Source organism: Porites lutea, chromosome 3, assembly GCF_958299795.1.
Source record: "Porites lutea chromosome 3, jaPorLute2.1, whole genome shotgun sequence".
Lineage (NCBI taxonomy): Eukaryota > Metazoa > Cnidaria > Anthozoa > Scleractinia > Poritidae > Porites > Porites lutea.
This window is the reverse complement of record NC_133203.1, coordinates 9450647-9470615: the sequence shown is the minus strand read 5'-3', so window position 1 is coordinate 9470615 and position 19969 is coordinate 9450647. Positions and strand designations below refer to the sequence as shown.

Genomic DNA, 19969 nt, shown 5'->3' with positions numbered 1-19969 from the left:
ACTTTTTAAAATGAACTAGCAATTAGCGTCGCATAGCCCCTTTAACTCTTTTTTGACGGCCAATTTTAGTAGAAGAAAACCCCGCCTTTTAACCTAACCTTCCTTTTTGGACCGGCTTTCAACCGGTTAGTAGCCTGCATAACAGGCGTTATTTTTTTCGCGTTTTTGCAGGACAGCGAAGGCAAGCGCCAAGTGAGTGAGAAGCGCAGACAAGCGTGACGGGGAAGACGCAGAAAAAACAACGGCCTGTCCACATATAGCATTGTTTTTTTGCATTCCGCCCCAGACATACCCCTTAATGGCTCTCCTCACTCGCTTCGCGCTTACATTCGCTCCGGCTTCGGGCTTAATTGCCTTCGCTCGCTTGAAAAACGCACGCCTGTTACGCAGGCTAGCTAGTTAGCTTGATATGGGAATGGCTGAAAAAGAGATTTGCAACACAAGACTGTTCAGTTGGACGTACACTAATTTAGAAGCTTTTTTGGCGCATTCACAGAAGCCAAAATTTGGATATCTCTTACGAACCTATATCGATCTTTCTCTCCCGCTCTATTTTTTAGCTTTGCCTTTCTTCTTCTATTGCTCCGGCACTTGATCGTCTTCCCACTGTCTTTGTTTTGCAAGGAATTTTGGCCGCTAACTTTTCAGGAAAGGGACATTTAATTAATCTGTAGAGAATAGAAGGTGAATAGAAAAATTGGAAGTAGATTTTTTTACCACAAATGTTGCTTTTTTTGTGTGTAACTCTCTCAAGATACATAAAGATAGGTGAAAATTTGCTAAATGAGGTACCAGTGGAAAAATCCATCCATGTTGATTTTGATCAGTTTATAACCTTGGTGAATAAATGGAAAGCTAAATGGGTTCATGAAGGATATTCATGGTTCAAAAAAAAAACACCAAAACGACCACAGTGTCGGCAGGACTCCCTCCATCTGATTGAGAGGACAATTGCAAGGATCCGTTAGGGTCCTTTCAATGAAGGTTTCAACCAATCAATGGCACAATTACCGGTCGAAATCGTGTCTGGACTTAATAGTGTTGAACGCACGAACAGTGAAGAGGCAGAAAGAGGAGGTGGAAGAATTTCAGAAAAGAGAGAAAAGGGGGCAATGATTACTTTAATCTAGTCTTTACTTACGTTATTTTTAATACGCGAGACGTGGCAATTTCACCAAAATATAACTTTGAAAAACTACTGAGAAAATTAACTATTTCGGATTTTTATCGATTGAAAACTTATAGGGTCTGATCAAGAGACTATAAAGGGGACAGAGAGGGCATCCCCCATATACACCCTATTCCATAGGTAATTCGTCTCGAGTTATCTTTAGAATCGGGATAAAGTTACCTCGCGCGAGGCGTGGATGTTTCGTGGAGGTTTCGCATGACCAAACGCCGTGCAAAACATGTCGGGCGAGAGGCAATGAAAGCGTAAAAAGATCGAGAGCATTCCTGAATATTGAAGCGAAATGAGTCGGCGCTCACCTGGGAAAAAGGAATCGCTGGACTCTTTGACAACCCGTGAAATCAGTTTAACTCGAAGTTGTCGTATCCTTAGTGCTTTAATAAAAAGAGAAATTTCGCCGGTCTATTGAAACCGCTCGTTTGTACAATTTAGGGAGTTTAAGATCCAACGACGCGGACGACAACTAGAACGTCAAAAAAACAATAGGTTTAATTAGCAAAACAACAACTTCGCACGTGCAACACACTTTTTTGTTCATTTCTTTCCCGTTTTTTCACGACTACGACGTGAAAATGCCTAATTTCGCGTTTTATGGAGGACGTAAATAAGTAACGACGAAATTTTATTTCTCTTTCTGAGCTTGAATATGGTCCCTTGAAATTCAGCTTTAGGAGGGTTCGCCTACAATTGACAAAGTGTGGGTAGGAATAATCGCTATAAAGACTGAAAAAAATAAACATCAAACCAGAAATTGCTCTCTTCAAACTGTAAATTATAAATGATCCTGAGAGAATATTCAGTGTGTTAAGGATTTCCCTGCTCTACTGTTAGTTCTATTCAAGAGAGGAAGGGCGATTCTTTTTTAATTTCGGTTTCGCTGACACAGCTTTCGCAGAAATCTCGCTGTAGTCGTTTTCGGCGACAAAAGGAATAGCAAAATCGCTCTCCGCGTCTTCCCCCATTTTGTTCTGCGTCATTTCGTGAAGGACGCGTGGCTCTCAGCGTGGGTCATCCACGCGGAACACATTCGCACTATGTGATTGGCTGTTGTCTAATCCCCCTTGAGATCTGTGGTGTTCAAAATAGCTCGAGACGAATTACCTATGGAATAGGGTGTATATGGGGGATGCCCTCTCTGTCCCCTTTATAGCCTCTTGGTCTGATGTATAGTGTTATTAATGGCAAATCCCGTTAAATGCCTCGACGAATGAACTATCGGTACCATAAAAGCATGTGACCACTCCAAGAAAGATGTATGACCGCGAAATTCATTCAGGTGAATAAAGTAAATTTAAGTATTCTGACATGAATAATATTTCTTTACGTACTTCATAAGCTCACATTTTTTTTATCGTACCGGTAAAAATAAAGTCTGACTGTGCTGAGTTTGAAAACGGTCACGCAATTGCAGAATACTTACAGTACTCCAACACCCAGCAACAATTGCTGAGCAACCTTAATTTTATAATGTACAATTACTAACATACAAATTATAAAACATTTAACATTAGCTATTCTCTTGGTTATGCTATTCTTAAGCCTCAAATATTGCGTGATGCTAACAGTATTCAAACCTGTCCTTGTGTACGATAGGAATATGCAGATGCCTTTTTATGCAAATTTGCCACATTGTGTCACCAACCTTCACAGCAATTTGTTATCAGGGATATCAATTTTTCAGATCCTTTACTTAATTTTAGCTTCATTTAAAGGCGCTTTCATCCTTTCTACTGCGTTTCGAATATACCACGTACCGAAACTACAAAGAAAAATCAGACGGCATCATTTCTCTACAAATTTGACTTATGCAAATTTGTGACATTTTTCCACTGGTGGTCACGAAACTTTTTATTTTGTAAAGGCGAACCCGGAGTACCCAGATTTTTTGTTTCATATTCTGTTAATTTAAGAGCTGGACATTGTCCTAGTATACATTTTGGCTAGGTATCACACATACCAAGGTGAGTTTTTTCCCTGTGAAGTTGCTCATTTTTTAGCCATTTTAAAAAGTGCGATTGGTGGTAGTTTTTAAAAAACCGTAAAAAATTCAAAATCATGTTTATGGTTTAAAACATACCATGGATAGAAAGAAAAGAAAGAATTCTTTTAAGCAAAAATATTTCTGTTTTATAGCTTTGAATCTTGCCACGGTACAGACGCGATAAAGTAGGTCATTTTTACTCTTATTTTTGCATAATTAATTAGGTAAAAACCGCTATTTTCGTTTTTCCTCATTTTCTCGAAAACTATAGATTCTTGAAAGTTGAAAATATTTTTTTCGAACATAGTTTCCCAAAGGGGTTTTTCTGACAAATTATCAGAAGTTTCAATTTTTTTAGCCTGGCCAGCGATTCTCGATATTTACAGTCATGGGCTCTTATGAACTCCTTAGTGATCCGTGGGTAAACAAATTACAATTTACAATTTTTTTTTACAATAGTCTAGAATGGCTTGTTTTCTATCTAGAACGGCACCTTTTCTGAGCCTATTTCGCCAAAAAAGAAAGGATGAAAAAATTTACAAATTTCTGACCAAAACCATGGACTAACCCCTTTGGAAAAATGTCAGATTTTTCACTTTCTCAAATTGATGTTTTTATAGTCTAAAATGGCTTGTTTTCTATCTAAAACGGCACCTTTTCTGAGCCTATTTAGCCAAAAAAGAAAGGATGAAGAAATTTCACATTTTTGACCAAAACCGTGGACTAACCCCTTTGGAAAAATGTCAGATTTTCGAGTTTCTTATATTGATGTTTTTATAGTTTTGAATGGTTTGTTTTCTATCTAGAACGGCACTAAAGACTTTTTCTAAGCCTATTTGGCCAAAAAAGAAAGGATGAAGAAATTTGCAAATTTTTGACCAAAGCCATGGACTAACCCCTTTGATGGAAAATGTCAGATTTTCGACTTTCTCAAACTGATGTTTTTATAGTCTAGAAAGGCTTGTTCTCTATCTATACAGCACAAAATACTTTTAGTCTTTTAGTCTATTTTGCCAAAAAAGAAAGGATCAAGAACATTCAAAATTTTCACCAAAGCCAGGATTAACCCCTTTGGTAAATGTCAGTTTTGCGACTTTCGTAAATAATTGTGGTTAAGGCCGTCCAGTGGCTTTTGACCCTGAAAGACCGCGTTAGCTTAAGAAAAGGCAATACAAAGAGCATGTCCAGTGAAACAGTGGTATTTTCTGAGGGATTAGTATGACACTATATACGATGATTGAAAGTCGAGTATGATGCTTCATTAATGAAGTGACTCAGCCGACTCGGTTGTAGGAGTGGAACCTACTAGCGTCCTTCAGCTTGTTTACTAGTGACTAGTCCAGATATTTTACAACGAGGCAAAGGAGACTCAGGCAATGTCGAAACAGGGTCTGATACGGAATTCGGAAAATATCTTCCTACAACTACCCGGCAAGCGAGATTCGCCAAATTTAAGCACGGGATGTGGAAATTTTTATTCGTATGTAGGGAATTCGGGAAATCATACGTTTGAGCGGTAAATGCGCGTTAAAAAGCAAACTATAGAGTTATGTCAGTTTGACTTGTTAGTTTCTGGAACTCGTAGTCTATTTATAACTGGTAGCTAGGTACACACATGTACCACCAGATTTGTAAGAAACGACAGGCCACACTTTGTTTTTTGTCGAACAAATATTAAACAGTTTACTTTTTTATAGTTGACTTGGCTCCAAAAACGTGGAATTCCCTTCCATTAGCCGTCTCAAGTTCCACCACTTTTGCTAATTCTAAAAAGCGTCTTAGGGACTTTTCTTTCTCGTACCTTTGAAACTGACTGAATTGAATTGTATTTTTCCACCCCCTAGTCCTAAAGTATTTCAATCAATGAGCAAATCATTGGGGGACCTACTTGTACAAGCTTTTGGAGTTCTGAAGTCCCCTCGCCACAAACTGTTTTGATCCTTCTACAGTTACCTATTTTATGAGAGTGTTCTTGTTCAATTTAAACTGTATTATTATCCAAGTTTAAGATATCTTGTATTGTAATTGCGCTACTATAAATTTTACCTCAAATTGAATGTTATGCTGTATAAAACGTTATCAGTTACGTTAGAAGGGGTGGTGTAAATAAATAAATAAGAGAGGTTACGTTTGCATGCCATATTATAGAAGATCTATCCAAAACTAATTTTCTTTTAACAGGATTTTACATCTGTTATCTTCGACTTTCCCGAAAACAATAAACAGTAAGATAATTTACAATCCCATATCCCTCAAATCTGTACCCTATTCCAGTTTTTATGATTTCTTTTCAATCCGTGGGGAAGTTCTTATCTGAAACACCCGTTAAAGATTAGGTGCCGCCAAGAGTCACAACGGCTCTTGGTGCCAGGTTATATTTTATCAAGTTTTCTTCCAACCTTACGATTTGAAAAAACATTTCCTCAAGAAGATTAAATGCATAGATCCCGCTGCTTCTCACGATCTCGAGTAAATTATGATTACTTTTTTAAAAAATCAACTTAAACCTCCCACGTTCATTGTTTGGTCTGTAAAGTAAATTAATCCACTATTTACTCAATTTATTCGTTCAATTTTTAGTGTGTTACGGAAGAAACACTGTTTATATGAATTAGAATTATTTTGTTAGTGATGCAAAACCAGCCTTCACAGAGGAGTCCACAACTGTAAATTTGCAAGAGAGTGTATAGCCTGCGAGCAATCACTTGGGCGAGGGGCCGAGGAAAGATTCTTACCCCCCTCCCCCGCTTTCGCGTCTCCTCTCGTGTGCCTCTCGAGGGTATATACTTTTCACGATATCCCCGAATGGAGAGCTTGCTCGCAGGCTAGAGAGTGTACCTTTCCATAATTTATTTTGGTGCGTATGCAAAAAACTAGGACTATTTTTCTCTTTTGGAAAAGATCTTATCTATCTGTTGTACTGAATATTTGGTTAACAAATTGGGATCTTGAAATATCAATAAGAATGTCTCCCATGGCAAGATCCAATAATTCTTTAAAACATATCACGGAGAAAGGATTCAAAATAGATCGAAAATAACCTCTAAAGCTAACAACATTTCAATAGCCGAAGACTCTTCATCACAAAATCGAAAGTCTAGGTTTTGCGCCCGACATTCAATTCAACCGTAAGTTCCATGAATTAAGAGAGCGGTTCAAAAAATAATAATGAACTCATTAACGGATATTTGTTTTACAAATGTTTATTTTATTCAGACGTTTGCCGTTTATTCTTTTATCTATTAGGGAATACTCCAATTAGAACAAGTACAATGTGCTCCGAATCAAGTTGCGTATCACCAGTCGAGGTTCTAACCTGTTTTGCATCTGATTGAGGTCTCGTTCGACAATGGACTCGTATTTAAGGTTCAGATAAAGGCAATTGCATAACTGCTTGTATAGTTATATCACATTAACAATTTTTGGGTGGTTTTAATTTTCCCGACGTTGTTAAATAAAAAGTCTCAAATATAAAGACTAAGCTCATCACACGCACGGCCAACCTTTACCGAGACTGATAATAATGTTACAACAACATGGGTACTGTTGTTTAGCCTTTTTGCTTTCAAAATGCTATGATTTAGGCACCAAATGTAAAACGTTCAGCATTTGAAAACAAAGTTTTAAATTTCAAAGTTTCAGTTTTCCGACTTTACAAACCTTCATCATTGAAAAGCACTTTTGCGGAGGTTGACTCCGCAAAAGGTGCGGTGCGGCTGCCGAAGGGCGGTAACGGTTTAGAAAAAGGCTCCAGCAAAGCTTCCTACACTCACTGATTATCAAAAGGTACCAAGGAGCATTGTTTTTCCTCACTAAAACAAAAGACGCCGGAAAATAATTAAGGCCATTTTTCGTGATGCAAGCCACCTAAAGAAAATAGTCAGCGGAAGGATCGTTTGCGTTATTTAACGATGCTCTATTTTCTTGAAAATCAAAGTGGTAGATAACAATCCTGAGTGCCCTTGCTTCTGTTGCTTTCTGAAGGTAGGTAGTAATGGTACTAAAAACTCTCTTTTCTTATCTTAACAGAGAAGTCTTAGTCAGTCTGGCAGTCTCCGATAAAAGAGTATAATGATTATGGAATTAAAGTAAACCACAACTGAATATATACATGTTTCTTGAAAGAAAAAAAGAAAAATAAAGAAGAAGAAAGTTTTTCTTCGAAAAAGGTTTCATTTTTGAAGATATGAATTACGAGTGTGAAATTTTTGAAGTGAGCCCTCTTGAGGAGTTTTTTACTCTAAGGGCAAACTTCGTCAATAAAATGTTTAAATTAAAAAAAGAGAGATGGAAGTAAATCTTCTCTCTTTTCAGAAAAATGATTTCATCTTATCGTTGACGGTTTATAATTATTACAAAAAAGACATGTTTGACCATTGGCCATTATGTTCTTAACTGTCAAACAAACTTAGTTAAAGCTTTTATTTGGACTTTTTTTTTCCTTGATTGTAAATGATCGTTCAAGTTTTATTTCCCTTATTTTCTGTGGTGATCAGCGAATTATACGGCGAACTTTGTGGATCTAACGTTTCATACTCAGGCTGTGGTTCCTGAAGTCGGTGTGAAGTGAGCTTCTAAATTTAAGCATCCCCCTGTGATACTGTAAGTTTTTTAATAAGGGCTGTAAAAAGTTGCTGTACATAGATTCAAGTCTGTAGACAAAATTCTAGCCTGCGTAGCAAGCGTTTCCCTTAGGTTTCGGAGCAAAGAAAGTAGACAAGACCGAGGAACGGGATTTTCGGTTTTGGCCGCGCGAGCGCTATTTGTCGCGCGGTTTTTGACTCTCGTTTCTCGTTCTTTGCTCCTAAAACCGCAAGGAAAAGCTTGCTCCGCAGGTTAACAAAACTCCTGAAATGTGACCACTGAAGTGAAGGGCTACTTAGCATTAATTGTTAATGTTTGTTTTGCTGTACAAGGTGCATGGTGCTAGCTTTTAAATCTGTAGGTGAAATCCTTCACAGTCGAACCCTGCTTTACGGACACCCGCTTAACACGCCGTGATACCTCGTTTTATTACGGACAGTTTTCTTTGTCCTTGGAGAAAGCCCTTTCATTTTCTCTAAATTTATTCAACCCGCTTAATACGGACACCCGTTAATGCGGACAACGGACACTTTTTTCTTGCCCTGTCAACAAATTCTCTTAGAAAGTCAACCTTGCTAATGCGGACGCTTAGGTCAACTATTGTAGCATCAAACGAGTTATTAAGACAATGGCTTTTTATAAAGTAGTATGTAGCTGAGCGATTTTAAAGTATTTCCGAGGATTTTTTCCGTCGAATGACGGCTTTGAGAAAAATTAGAAATGTTTAATTTGACGATGCTAACGTCCTCGTATATTTCTTTAGTATTTTGCTCCAATAAAAGGTGTTTTTTGACTTTAACAACATGACCCGCTTAATACGGGCACTTTCTATGGCCCTTCAGTCAGTGTCCGTATTAACGAGGTTTGATTGTATTGTTACCATTGAATTAAATGTTAAGTTCTTTCTTGTGGAAACCTCTTTATCATGTGCTATTCCTTTTGTCCTCACAAAACTTGTCGAAGTGGTTATTGATTGCTGCCTTTTCTCCGAAGGCGATCGGCTTCCTTAATATTTATAACCTAAACATTGGAAATCTAATGACGTAAGCCAGCTAAATATGTAAAACCTCGTCTCTTTAAAACTTTGTTTTAACTCATCTTCACAAAATCGTCACCAGGTTTTTCATTTTTCGGATGTTAATGAACCTAAAACACAAATAAAGGCAAAACCACAACGGACAAAGTAGTGATGAGTAAATGTAAAAAAAACTAAAAATCGTTTATTGTGAGAAGAAAGACCGTGAACTGACCGTTACGAAAAGAACACTGAGTTAAAAAATATGTATATTTACGATATGGTAAATTGTACTTGCCCATGCTTAGTTATAATGAGCCGTATAATACGATGTAGCGTGATTATGAAAACGGACTATGGAGTAAATCAAATACGAACTGCATGCTTTGGAAACCATTTATTAAGATCAGTAAACGCTATCAACCAGCGGTTGCAAGAGAGACTATGTTAAAAAATTAAGGTTTATTGGGATTCCAGGCCAGTGGTCTTTGCGATGAGCGCCTAAAGGGTGAGCATTTCATTAATCAACGGGATATCCGTTTTCCAAATCGGAGAAATTTAAATTTGTGATAGAATTAAAAAACAACACAGAAATTCTAACGCACAATGTTAATAATAATACTGAGTGCGTTGGTTTTTAATAAAGTGTAAACGTTTTGGACCTTTTTTATGACAGAACGACATCTTCGCACCAATTATTATTATAAGTGCTGTAAATGACCTAATAAACGCCCCCTCTAAGCTGTTTGAATTGTATTAGACGCCCCCCTCTAATAAACGCCCCCTGTCTAATAGACGCCCCCTCTGAGAATTACTCCAAAATACTAGGAATAAGCAAAAGGAGTAAAATCATTCAATTCTTTCACTTTCTTGATTGATTAACAAGGCTTTCCGTATGTCATCTGCCAGTTTAAAGCAAGGATAGACTAACGGTGGCAAAACAATACGCTCTTCTCACGTATGGTAATATGCCCGTCTAACCTCGTTTTTGAGCAAAAAATCCTTTGAAATGCTAATCAGACGACGTTTTCGTATTTGAATTTCAAAAGAATTTTTACCCGTAAACGAGGTTAGACGGGCATATTACCATATGTGAGAAGAGCGTATAACCCTGAGCAAGGATGTTGACATCAATGTTGGGATTTGAAATAGCGATATGGACCTCTAGACGGCCTAGACGTATCAATTGGTGGATTGGATATTCCGTTATTTTTAAACTCTCTTGATATTTTTGCCGAAAGCACATTAGCTTTTTTGAGCTGGTTACAGTTATGACAATAAACGCCTCGCTCGTTTAAATGCCTCCTATCTATTAAAGACCATAAAACGCCTCCTCTTGGACCCCTAAGATTAAATAGACGTCCCGCGCGTTTATTCGGTCATTTACGGTAAGCGGATATTAAACTTGATGCAAAGTCGAGGGCGTACTCTTAAGAAAGATTCTTGTGGGAGTTATTAACAAACTGGTCAAAAAAATGCGACAAACAAAAGAGAGGAAGTTAATTTTTCCTTCCTGAAACATTCGTGAAGAGCCTGATAGTGTCAAACAACCTCCCGTAAGCCAGACCGCTTTGGTTCCATCTGTTCTAAAGTTGAACATCGCGAGCACGATACTCGAGATAAATTGAAAGGTGAGAAGGGTAAATTTAAACGACAGCCTTACCCGCTACCCGCTAATCTTCCCAAGTGGGTCGTGTAAGGGAATCGGGATTCCAGACTTCGGGACAGCTTTGCTCGTTGGTGCTTGCAGAATCAGGAATCCTAGGCTTTGAACTCCGGAATACAGCTCAAGGAATCCGGAATCCCTCAAATTATAGAGTCCGGAATCCAAGTTCCACTGACAAAGAATCCTGAATCCAGTACCTTAAATCCAGAATTCGAGACTGTTTTGCGATTTATTCTTCGCACAGAAGCCATTAAATGTCCAGTTTTGCAGTCTCCATCTTGAAGTGATTCCCCTCCAAAAAAGAAGAGAAATTTTGCAAACTGTAATAAGCTCTATGTTGTTGCACTTTTTCAGATGACCATATTTCTCCTTGCGTGGTTGGCTTCTATACTCTTGTACCCAGTCTCTCTTAGTGTTCCGGTGACTGAACAATTACAACCATTTCAAGATGTTATAATTGATGAAGTTGATATGAGCGACTTCGGTAAGTTGTTGTCGTTGTTTTTCTTCTCTCTTCGTAGGATTGCCAGATTTCCCTTGTTTCATATGACCTAATAATTTATGTTGATTAGTTAGCGTTCTAAGGACCAATGATTTTTGTCCAAAAATATCGATACTAAACAATTCATCCTATAGCAGCGAAGACGGTCTTAATTAGACCTTGCAATAAAAGACTGATCTTCGTCCGCTCACCCTCAATGAGAGAGATCTCGTTGCCGTTACAAATTTTCAGAGAAACTGAGAATGAATTAGTGGCATGCATTTTAGGATTTCATAAATCTCTCTAACACTCAAGTGACGATCCACAAACCATTCATGGGGAAGTCTAGGAAGGGGCGTCTTTCCTTCAGGGTATGCCTTGGTGGGCACTGCCATATATGGGCTCTATAGGTATCTGCCGCTCTGAAAGGTATAGTTTTCAAGTAGTTTAATCTGGGATAGGATATAGAAATAAGAGAATCTGGGTCCACAATACAGTATTATTTTCCAGGAACTGATCAATTGGTTGAAGAGTCGACAAAAAATAATGAACTTGACATGTCTATATTTACCCCTTCCCCCCACCCCCCCAACTCAGCTAATAACAAAGAGAGCATCGACCTTATTATTTCTGGAAAATGGCGACCCTAGGATAGGGATGGATTTAGAGAGTTTAGACTGATCATTATACGTTTCTGGGAAACTGCCCACCTACCCCTCCCCTAAGCCAACATTTTGCCCTAAATGAGAAGTAAGTGTTAATGTTAAGTTGGCTTAAGGGAGGGGTAGGTGGGCAGTTTCCCAGAAACGTTTAATCGGTTTAGTCTAGTAAAGGGAAGCAAAATTGATCTGAAATAGGTCATGTATAGGCTAGGGAGTCCAGGGTCCCACCCACCAACCCGAAAATTTCTAAAGTGTCCTCCGGCCAAGGAGTACCTCACCTGAGGCCCTGAGTTGAGAAAATGCTTACGGTAAGCCCTTAACTTGAGGTATCTGTGGGTCAGTTGTCTTGACGGAGTCGGGCGCAGACTGCTGTTGACGGACTGTTAAAGGTAAAGGACCTCTGAATTTATTGGTTTCTGCTAATAAAATATCTTGTAAACACATAGCAACGGTCAACGTACAAGACAAAGGTTCCACCCATTCTGATGGATCCAGTGGAAAAAAGCAAGGCTTCTCTAGCTCCTGACTGTACAGCTGTGAGATTATAAATTCTTTCAATATGTTGTCACGCACGGCCTAACCTCTTCTGTCCGGGGATGACTTATAAATTAAAGGAATTTCTTTACAAATAATCCAAGAAAAAAAAGTCTAGGATATATGGGCTTGAGTTCCTTAATTTTGAGGTTCGTTCCTCAGCAGTTTTTTTTTACCAAAAATAACTGCTACGCTTTTAACTGAAGAGTTTCCACCCATTTCTTTTCATCTAAGTGTGTACTTGTTCCTCAAGCAAAACGATATCATGTTAGGCCGAGACGCAGCGAAAACTTATGGCGCGCTTTAAATATTACTGATTGTTGGTCTCTGATCGAAAATTCAATTGAGAATTCTTATAGCCTCTCCCTTGCTTTTAGATATGAGTAGAATGACAAAACTCCCACTTCACACGAACCACGTAAAACGGCGCGCCCCCGACCACGACAGATTGTGTCCAGTTGAAGTGATTCGCCTCCAATCCAAAGACTTCTTCAAAGACCGTTTCTCACAAAGTGCTGTTATCATACCCTCAACCTTCAAAACAGTAAAGTGCCTCAACATCACGGTTCCATCTCACCTCGCCAAGGGTGGGCACTGTTTGAACATTATGGACTGCCAGGAGACTATGACCAGAAAGTATTTTATGGTTTTTGATCCGGCCAAACGAGAGACAAATGGTTGCTTGCGAGGTCGAATTGCTCAGATCAACAGTGTTCCTGTGGAATGCAGCTGTCTATGGCCTCGGTATCTTGGTAACAATCCGAGTTTATTTCTCCACAGACAACATTGAAATCACTGTAAAACTCCTCTTTTCATGATGTTTTAAGGCTAATATTTTGGTTCAAAATAAAGGTATATTGTTTGCAATTAATCACGTTTGTTGTATTTTTTCAAACCGTAAATTTTAAGCTTAAGGTGGCTCGTACCAGTTTTTACTTTTTTGACACGGGGTGGGAAGAAAAAGTGAGCCAAAGCTAAAGCAGCACTTTTTAAAGTCTGAGTTATACAAAGAATGCTTGAACTCATTAAAAAAGTAACTGTTATTTAGTCATTAGTAGTACCCATCGCAACATATCTTACGGATTATTTAAACCTAATTTTCAGCTTCCAGTACTTATTAAACCAGTGACTCCTACCTTTTTTTAGACGATAGCTTTTAGCATAAGAAAAGGAAAACAGTGATTTTAAAATATTATACGGAGCGGAATTTTTGTAAAAGTGAAATTTGTGCCCAGTGCAAATTTCCTTCCGTATATTTTTTGTAATTTTTTCTTTGACGTTTCCTTTTTACTCTAACAAAATGTTAAAGCAATAAAAATAGGGAATTACCGGACTTATTTTCTTGTAACAAATCCCCAGGCGCGTTTTCGTGTTTATAGATCTGAATTCTATAAGAACACGGGGTTACTCCTGCGATATTTTGCCTGTACACTTGCGGGCATCTAGCGATTTAGCTTACGGTCTTAACAGAGGAGTTGTTATGAGGTTTTCCCGTTCATTTGAACATTTGGTAACTTGAAATATCGTCGTTCTCTCTGCGAGGCTACCCTTGCCTAAACAAGGCTCTTTAAATCCCCTGAGACAACTTGGCCGCCGCGTGCCAAAGCTCTATTTGCAAGTGACAATGGTGTCATTTTGCTACAACGACGCGAATCCTTTTCAACTTTCCTAGGTCTTTCATATTGCTCAATAGCTTTTGTATAGCATTTTACCATCCATCCTCTGTTATCACCTCTCACAACATCCTTGTTAAGTCAGCTCAGTCTTAAGTTTGATTTCCACTGACGCATTTTTGGCTACGCACGTTAAAGCACGTAAATTTTAATCATATAAATAAAATAGAGCGGGCAAGATAAAAAGTGCTGAGCTCAAACGAGAAGTTGAGCAAGCTTCAACTTTTACGCTTACGAGCGACCTTTCACACATTGCCTCTTTATTTTATTTGCAAACGTAAATTTTACGCACGTATGCACATAAAAATTAGGCGACACTGGAAATCAAACCTTCGGGTGAAAATCTGAGTTACTGGCACAAGAGGAGACTGTGGGATCGTTACTTTTACGTCTTTTGACCTCTTACGCTTAGGCCCTGTTTATCTGAAAATAAAAAATTATGCATTATCAAAAGTTTCCCATCGACACTTGAGGCTGCTGGCCAACATCGGAACACCATATCTGGCGACAGCTAGCTGGGCCAAGCATGACTTCAGTGTTTTCGAAAAGTTCAGGGTTTTTTCGTAAATACACCTTCTTTTCCCGAAGACTCAACTTTCGAGCACGTCTTCGAAAACCCTCGATCGTTTTAATTTCGACACAGTGGACAAATATGTGAGACTGTACTAATTTTGTGATCTTTTATAGCAAACACGCATTAGTGTGCAAGAGGCTGTTTTAATATTTACCGCCGGAAACAACATACCAATGAAACTTCCAAGTGAAAAAGGAAACATAAAAGTACGAAAAAATTACATGTGAAAATAGTGTTCGCTGGCGAGAAATAAAGGGTCTTCTGCTTTGAAGGGAGGCTATAGGAGATACAAAATGTATGGTCATCAGATAGTAAGCAAACTGAATAGAAAAACAATTCGTTTTTTATTAAATCATTGAAAATTCGATACATCAACCAGAATGGTCGATTTGATTTCTTGAATCAGGTTCCTATTTCCGGGAGCCTAATTATTTATGGACAAGGCCCACTTTTGTTTTTTAGGCAGCTTTTTATGGTGTTTTAGCTTGTTTTATTTGGTGTTTTAGACTTTTTCGACGAAATGAACCGTTCATTCGTCAGCTCTGGCAGAGCTCCGCTCGATAAGTTCAAGTTAGTAGAAGTAGAAGAACTGAAGACAGGAAAATCAGTAGATCCTTTATCCTCCTGCATCTTATCTCGTTCCTCATTAATACGAACGTTTTCGTTATTATTATTATTATTTTGGCCAGCTTTATCCAATAAACTAAGTTTGCAACACATCGTTTTGAAATTTCAACTGGTCTGTGACAACACCGTCACTCGAATTCATGGCTGTTGCTCGCTCCGGTTATGGTTTCTACTTCAAGATGGGAGACGTCGAATGCAGTGTGAATGTTTTTGTCTACTCTTATTCTAAACTTTTGTGTTCATTTGTCTTTAACCAGCGCTTATGGCATTTTAAAAAATTTTCACCCCAACGTGCTACCCCGCTGCTATGTAGCATGGTTCCTTTTGAAGAAGAGAATTCTTTTTATTTCTTCTTTTAATTTAACCGCGTTTTCAAAACCATCTGGTCTGAGCAAATGTGTTTTCCAAGTAATAATGTATTCAAAATTACTCGAAAACAGTTTGTAGCCTTCATTCGCCAAGGATTACATAATACAACTTCTGTATCAAGATCAAAAGGAATTGTTTTATTTGCTACGCAATGACTTTTTAGATGCAGGAGCGGATGACGTTGCCGAATAGTTTAAGCTTTAAATTTTTTGTTATGACTAGCCAACCTATTCATCGGGTCAGTCATTGATATTCTCTGCCAAATAGCAGTCGTCATAAACGTTCAGACGTGTAAATAGCAATAACGAACCAAGAATATTTGGGAAAATAAATATTTGGAAGCATTCATTAATATCTAGTTACGTTTTGCGTTAAAGTCAGTCAAATCCCGCGTCACCTAAAGTTATGTTTGCCTTTGATATTAGCGATAATATCCAGAATTAAAAACTACAAGTATCGTTGACATGGATGTTTGTTAAGAATGTTTCTCATTAAATTTGAGAAACCCAGCCGCGTGGATTTAATTTACCAAATCTTATAACTTTTGATTTAAACATGAACTCAACCTCGTATTGACTTCTTACTGCGGTGAACTTTGGAGTCTCCTTAAAAATGTCCCTGATTCGTCCTTTGTAATTGCATTTTCAGTGTGGGGTTGCGCGTTAAGTGAATTCAGAATAATAACAAATAACGTGTGTAATATGCCAGATGTTTGGAAAATGAGGCGAATTGAAAAAGATGATTGCCATTTTGTCAGAATGGGTCGACTTCAAATTAAGTTTGTTTGGATTTAGTTAATAGAATCCTCAGAGTTTACTTCGAATCATATTCAGTTAAGACATCTGGATCTCCGCCTTGCCTAATGCTGAACTTTGAAGTTAGATCAATGGCTAGTTTTGGCACAGTTTGGTACACTGCAATAGTGGTATTCTTTCTGAAAGGCGCTGCAAGCTCAATAGAGAAGAAAGCCTTAAAGCAAGGAGATGTTAATTTAGGAGGTCTTTTTCCCATACACAAGTCCGCCAAAGAAGATAACTGTAGTATGTCTTTCAAGGAGGGAGTCATTCTGACAGAAGCTATGATACACGCCATAGAAGTGGTCAACAACAGTACATTACTTCCGCATGGTATAACACTGGGTTACGACATTCGTGACACTTGCAATAGTGTCATTACGGCTCTAAAGGCGTCCCTGGACTTTGTAAACGAGAAAACCAGCCGCGGTCAAATGGAGAATATTACAAGCCATTCCCTGACACGAAAGCCGGTAGCGGTGATAGGGGCTGGAAACAGCGAAATTTCCTCTGCAGTTAACAACATTTTTAGCATTTTTAAGGTACCGCAAATCGGCTATGCCTCGACGTCTCGTGTTTTGAGCAACAAGAAGCTTTATCCGACATTCCTAAGGACCGTTCCACCGGATTCCCATCAAGGGCTAGCAATTGCGAAGATTGTTTCTCATTTTCAGTGGAATTTTGTTGCTTTACTCGCCTTGGATAATATCTACGGAAGGCCTTTGGCCGAAACTTTTAAGGCTGAAGTGAAAAAGTTTGGAGTGTGTTTAGCAATGGATATTTTGATTCCTTACAATCCAACCAAAAGCAAAATTGCAGAAATAGTTGGTAAAATCCATCAAGACAAAAATATTGGAGTTATTTTGCTCTTCACTTCGGAAAAGGAAGCTAGCATGATACTTGACGAAGCTGCCAAGCAAAACATCTCGCGAAGGTTATGGATAGCGAGCGACTCGTGGGCTGACTCACCGAAGATTGCCGAGGATCACGCGGAGATTGTCGATGGCATGCTTCGCATTATAAATCAGCCTACAGTTGTACCAAATTTTATGAAATACTTTTACAGATTAAGCCCATCTACGAACAGTCACAATCCTTGGTTTGGTGAATTCTGGGAGAAAATATTTCATTGTAACATCCTCAAGAAAAATTTTGGACTTCCAAAGGTGAAGAGCTCCCAGATGAAGAACTGTTCCGGTAAAGAACGACTTTCTTCTTTGCTTCAAGACACTGATGCATTGTTCTCTCGAGTGTCCTACGTGTTTGATGCCGTATTCTCGGTTGCATATTCCATTAAAGAAATATGTGAAAGAAATCTTTCAACAAAATCCAATGAAGGCATTTCTGTTAAAGATATTTACATCAATCGAGTCACTCCTTCTTCGGTTCTGTTAAACATTTTTAACGTTACATTCCAAAGCGTGGCGAACCATACCGTATCATTCGACAGCGATGGTGACGCAAATGGACACTACGATATAATTAACTTCCGTAAAGACGGATTAACCACGACCTTTTTGACGATCGGTGAATATAATGGCAAAACAGGATTGTTAACCTTTCAAAACGAGACGATCCATTGGCCGGGTGGATTCAAGTCACCCCCGTTCGGACGCTGTAGCGTAGAATGTTCGCCAGGCACCTACAAGGTAATTTTAAAGCCAGTTTGTTGTTGGATATGTAAGCCGTGCCCTGCTGGAAGTGTGAGCAACGCATCAGGTGTATGTACGCAGTGCCAATGGGGAAAAATCCCAAACAGAAACAAAACTAAATGCGTTGTCATTCCCGTGATTTTCCTTCGCTGGGAGAGTGCTTGGGCGTGGTCTCTAATCGGAACCATAATCCTCTGCGAGTCTCTCTGTGTCTTTACAGTCGTTGTATTTCTGCGTTACAAGGAAACTCCTATTGTTAAAGCCGCCAACCGAGAAATAAGCTTTTTGCTGTTGTTTGGTTTATTGGCGGGTTTTTTAATTCCTTTAGCGTACATCGGAAGGCCAACAGACATAAATTGTAAGATACAGGCTATTTTATTTGGTGCAAGTTTTTCATTCTCTTTATCGATGATATTAGCCAGAATTAATCGAACTGTTGTAGTTTTTAGATATAGCAAAGTTACTCCACGGAAAAAATCAAAATTCTTGCGGAGGTATCTGGGTCTGTTCCTGTATAACCGGACTCAAATAATGTTAGCACTGTTTTTCACCGTTCTAGAGCTTTTGCTCTGTTTCGTATGGCTTCTGTCAAGTCCACCTCGGGTCACAATTCGCCGGCTCACGATTAGTGAAAACTTAGCGATGTGCGAGGTAGTGCCGAATTTCGGACACATTGCCTCAAACGCTTTTATCATTTTTCTAAGTCTTCTTTGCACCTTTGTAGCCTTTAAGTCAAGAAAATTACCACAGAATTACAACGAGGCAAAGTTCATTAGTTTTGCTATGTTTGTATTTAACTGCATCTGGCTAACTTTTGTTGGTGCATTTTATGGAACTCCAGATGGCTATCACAATGTTATTATAAACTGTTTCGCAATTATAGCTTCCAATTTTGCTATCTTTGCTCTGGTATTTGGGCCAAAACTTTACATAATCCTTTTTCGACCTAGTTTAAATCAAATGCAGGTCTTTCGGGCATTGACCGCTCGGTATACGTTCAGATCGAGCCGACGAAGCTCAGCCTTGACTTCGGGCGACATGATGGGGAGTTCCTACGTAATGAAAGAGAACAAGTATGTTCAGACTTGTAGTGCAATGAATTCGGAGGAATCAGAGAACAAAGGAGGACCTTTTACTTGTTCGGGAACCCCAAATATTCGTTACGCCAAACCTAACAAAGCAACATTGAAATCAAGACAAAAACCTGACGAAAACGTGCTTTTAAAGGAAGTACGCATCTGCAAACTGTGCCGTCCTAACAGGAGAGCTGCTTCGGACAGTGCCTTGAACAGACCTAGTGAAGACTTCGGGGACTTAAGGACATTTCAAAGACATTTGTTGATTCATGGAGGTTGTTGCCAGCTCAGAACACGAAGAGATGAGGTTAGCCACGTCGAAAAACAACCACTGAATGACAGAGACGACATTAACCAAGAAAACTGTTTTGCAGAAGACTTTTTATCACTAACTGACAAGGACAAATTCGAGCGTGAAGAAAACCTGTTATGCCGAATTTCCTACACACCAATTCAAGCAAACTATTCTCTTGCTAGCGATTCCATGTCAAATCTATGCTTGATTCCTTTGTCAAGGAAGAAACACTCATTTTGCCCTACAAACTACCAGATCAATTGCAAGTACAGAGGAATTAAAGAGAGCCATGTTTAGCGCTTCTCCTTAACTGCTTACAATTTTTGTTGAAATCGAAATACGGAGGTGCGACTGCATGGGGGAGAAGTCCTGAGTGGCCGAAGGCGACAAGCCTCCTAAAGGGGTCCGCCCCACCCCCGAATGAAATCTGGTGCATTTTGAGACACAATTTTGAGAAATGTTATAGTGTGTGCACCTACCTCGTCGCGTCTTAATGATTTTTTCGATATAGTTACTTATATACTGTAATGATAATGGGGGGGGGGGGGGGGGGGGGAAGCTGGGCATTTTTTGGGGGAAGCTTCTACCCCTCAAATACCCTAGACAGAACCCTGCACATTTAAAAATGTGGCAATACCGTAAAATTTCGAAAATAAGCCCCTCCAAAACTCCCCCCTAAAATCGTAACACAAAAACCCTCCGTTAAATCGCCCCTCCAAATATAAGCTCCCCCGGGTGCTTGTACTTGGAAATTGCCCTCAAATACAAAGTAAAACAAGGCAAAAACGGTAAATTTT

General features: G+C 38.9%; 1 protein-coding gene across 1 annotated transcript; it reads left to right on the top strand.

Moving 5' to 3' along the window:
• The first annotated feature begins 16241 nt into the window (after nt 1-16241).
• On the top strand, nt 16242-19469 carry LOC140931529 (extracellular calcium-sensing receptor-like). The gene has a single exon (XM_073381336.1). The coding sequence runs from the start codon at nt 16242-16244 to the stop codon at nt 19467-19469; it is 3228 nt and encodes a 1075-aa protein (XP_073237437.1).
• Nucleotides 19470-19969: the final 500 nt, after the last annotated feature.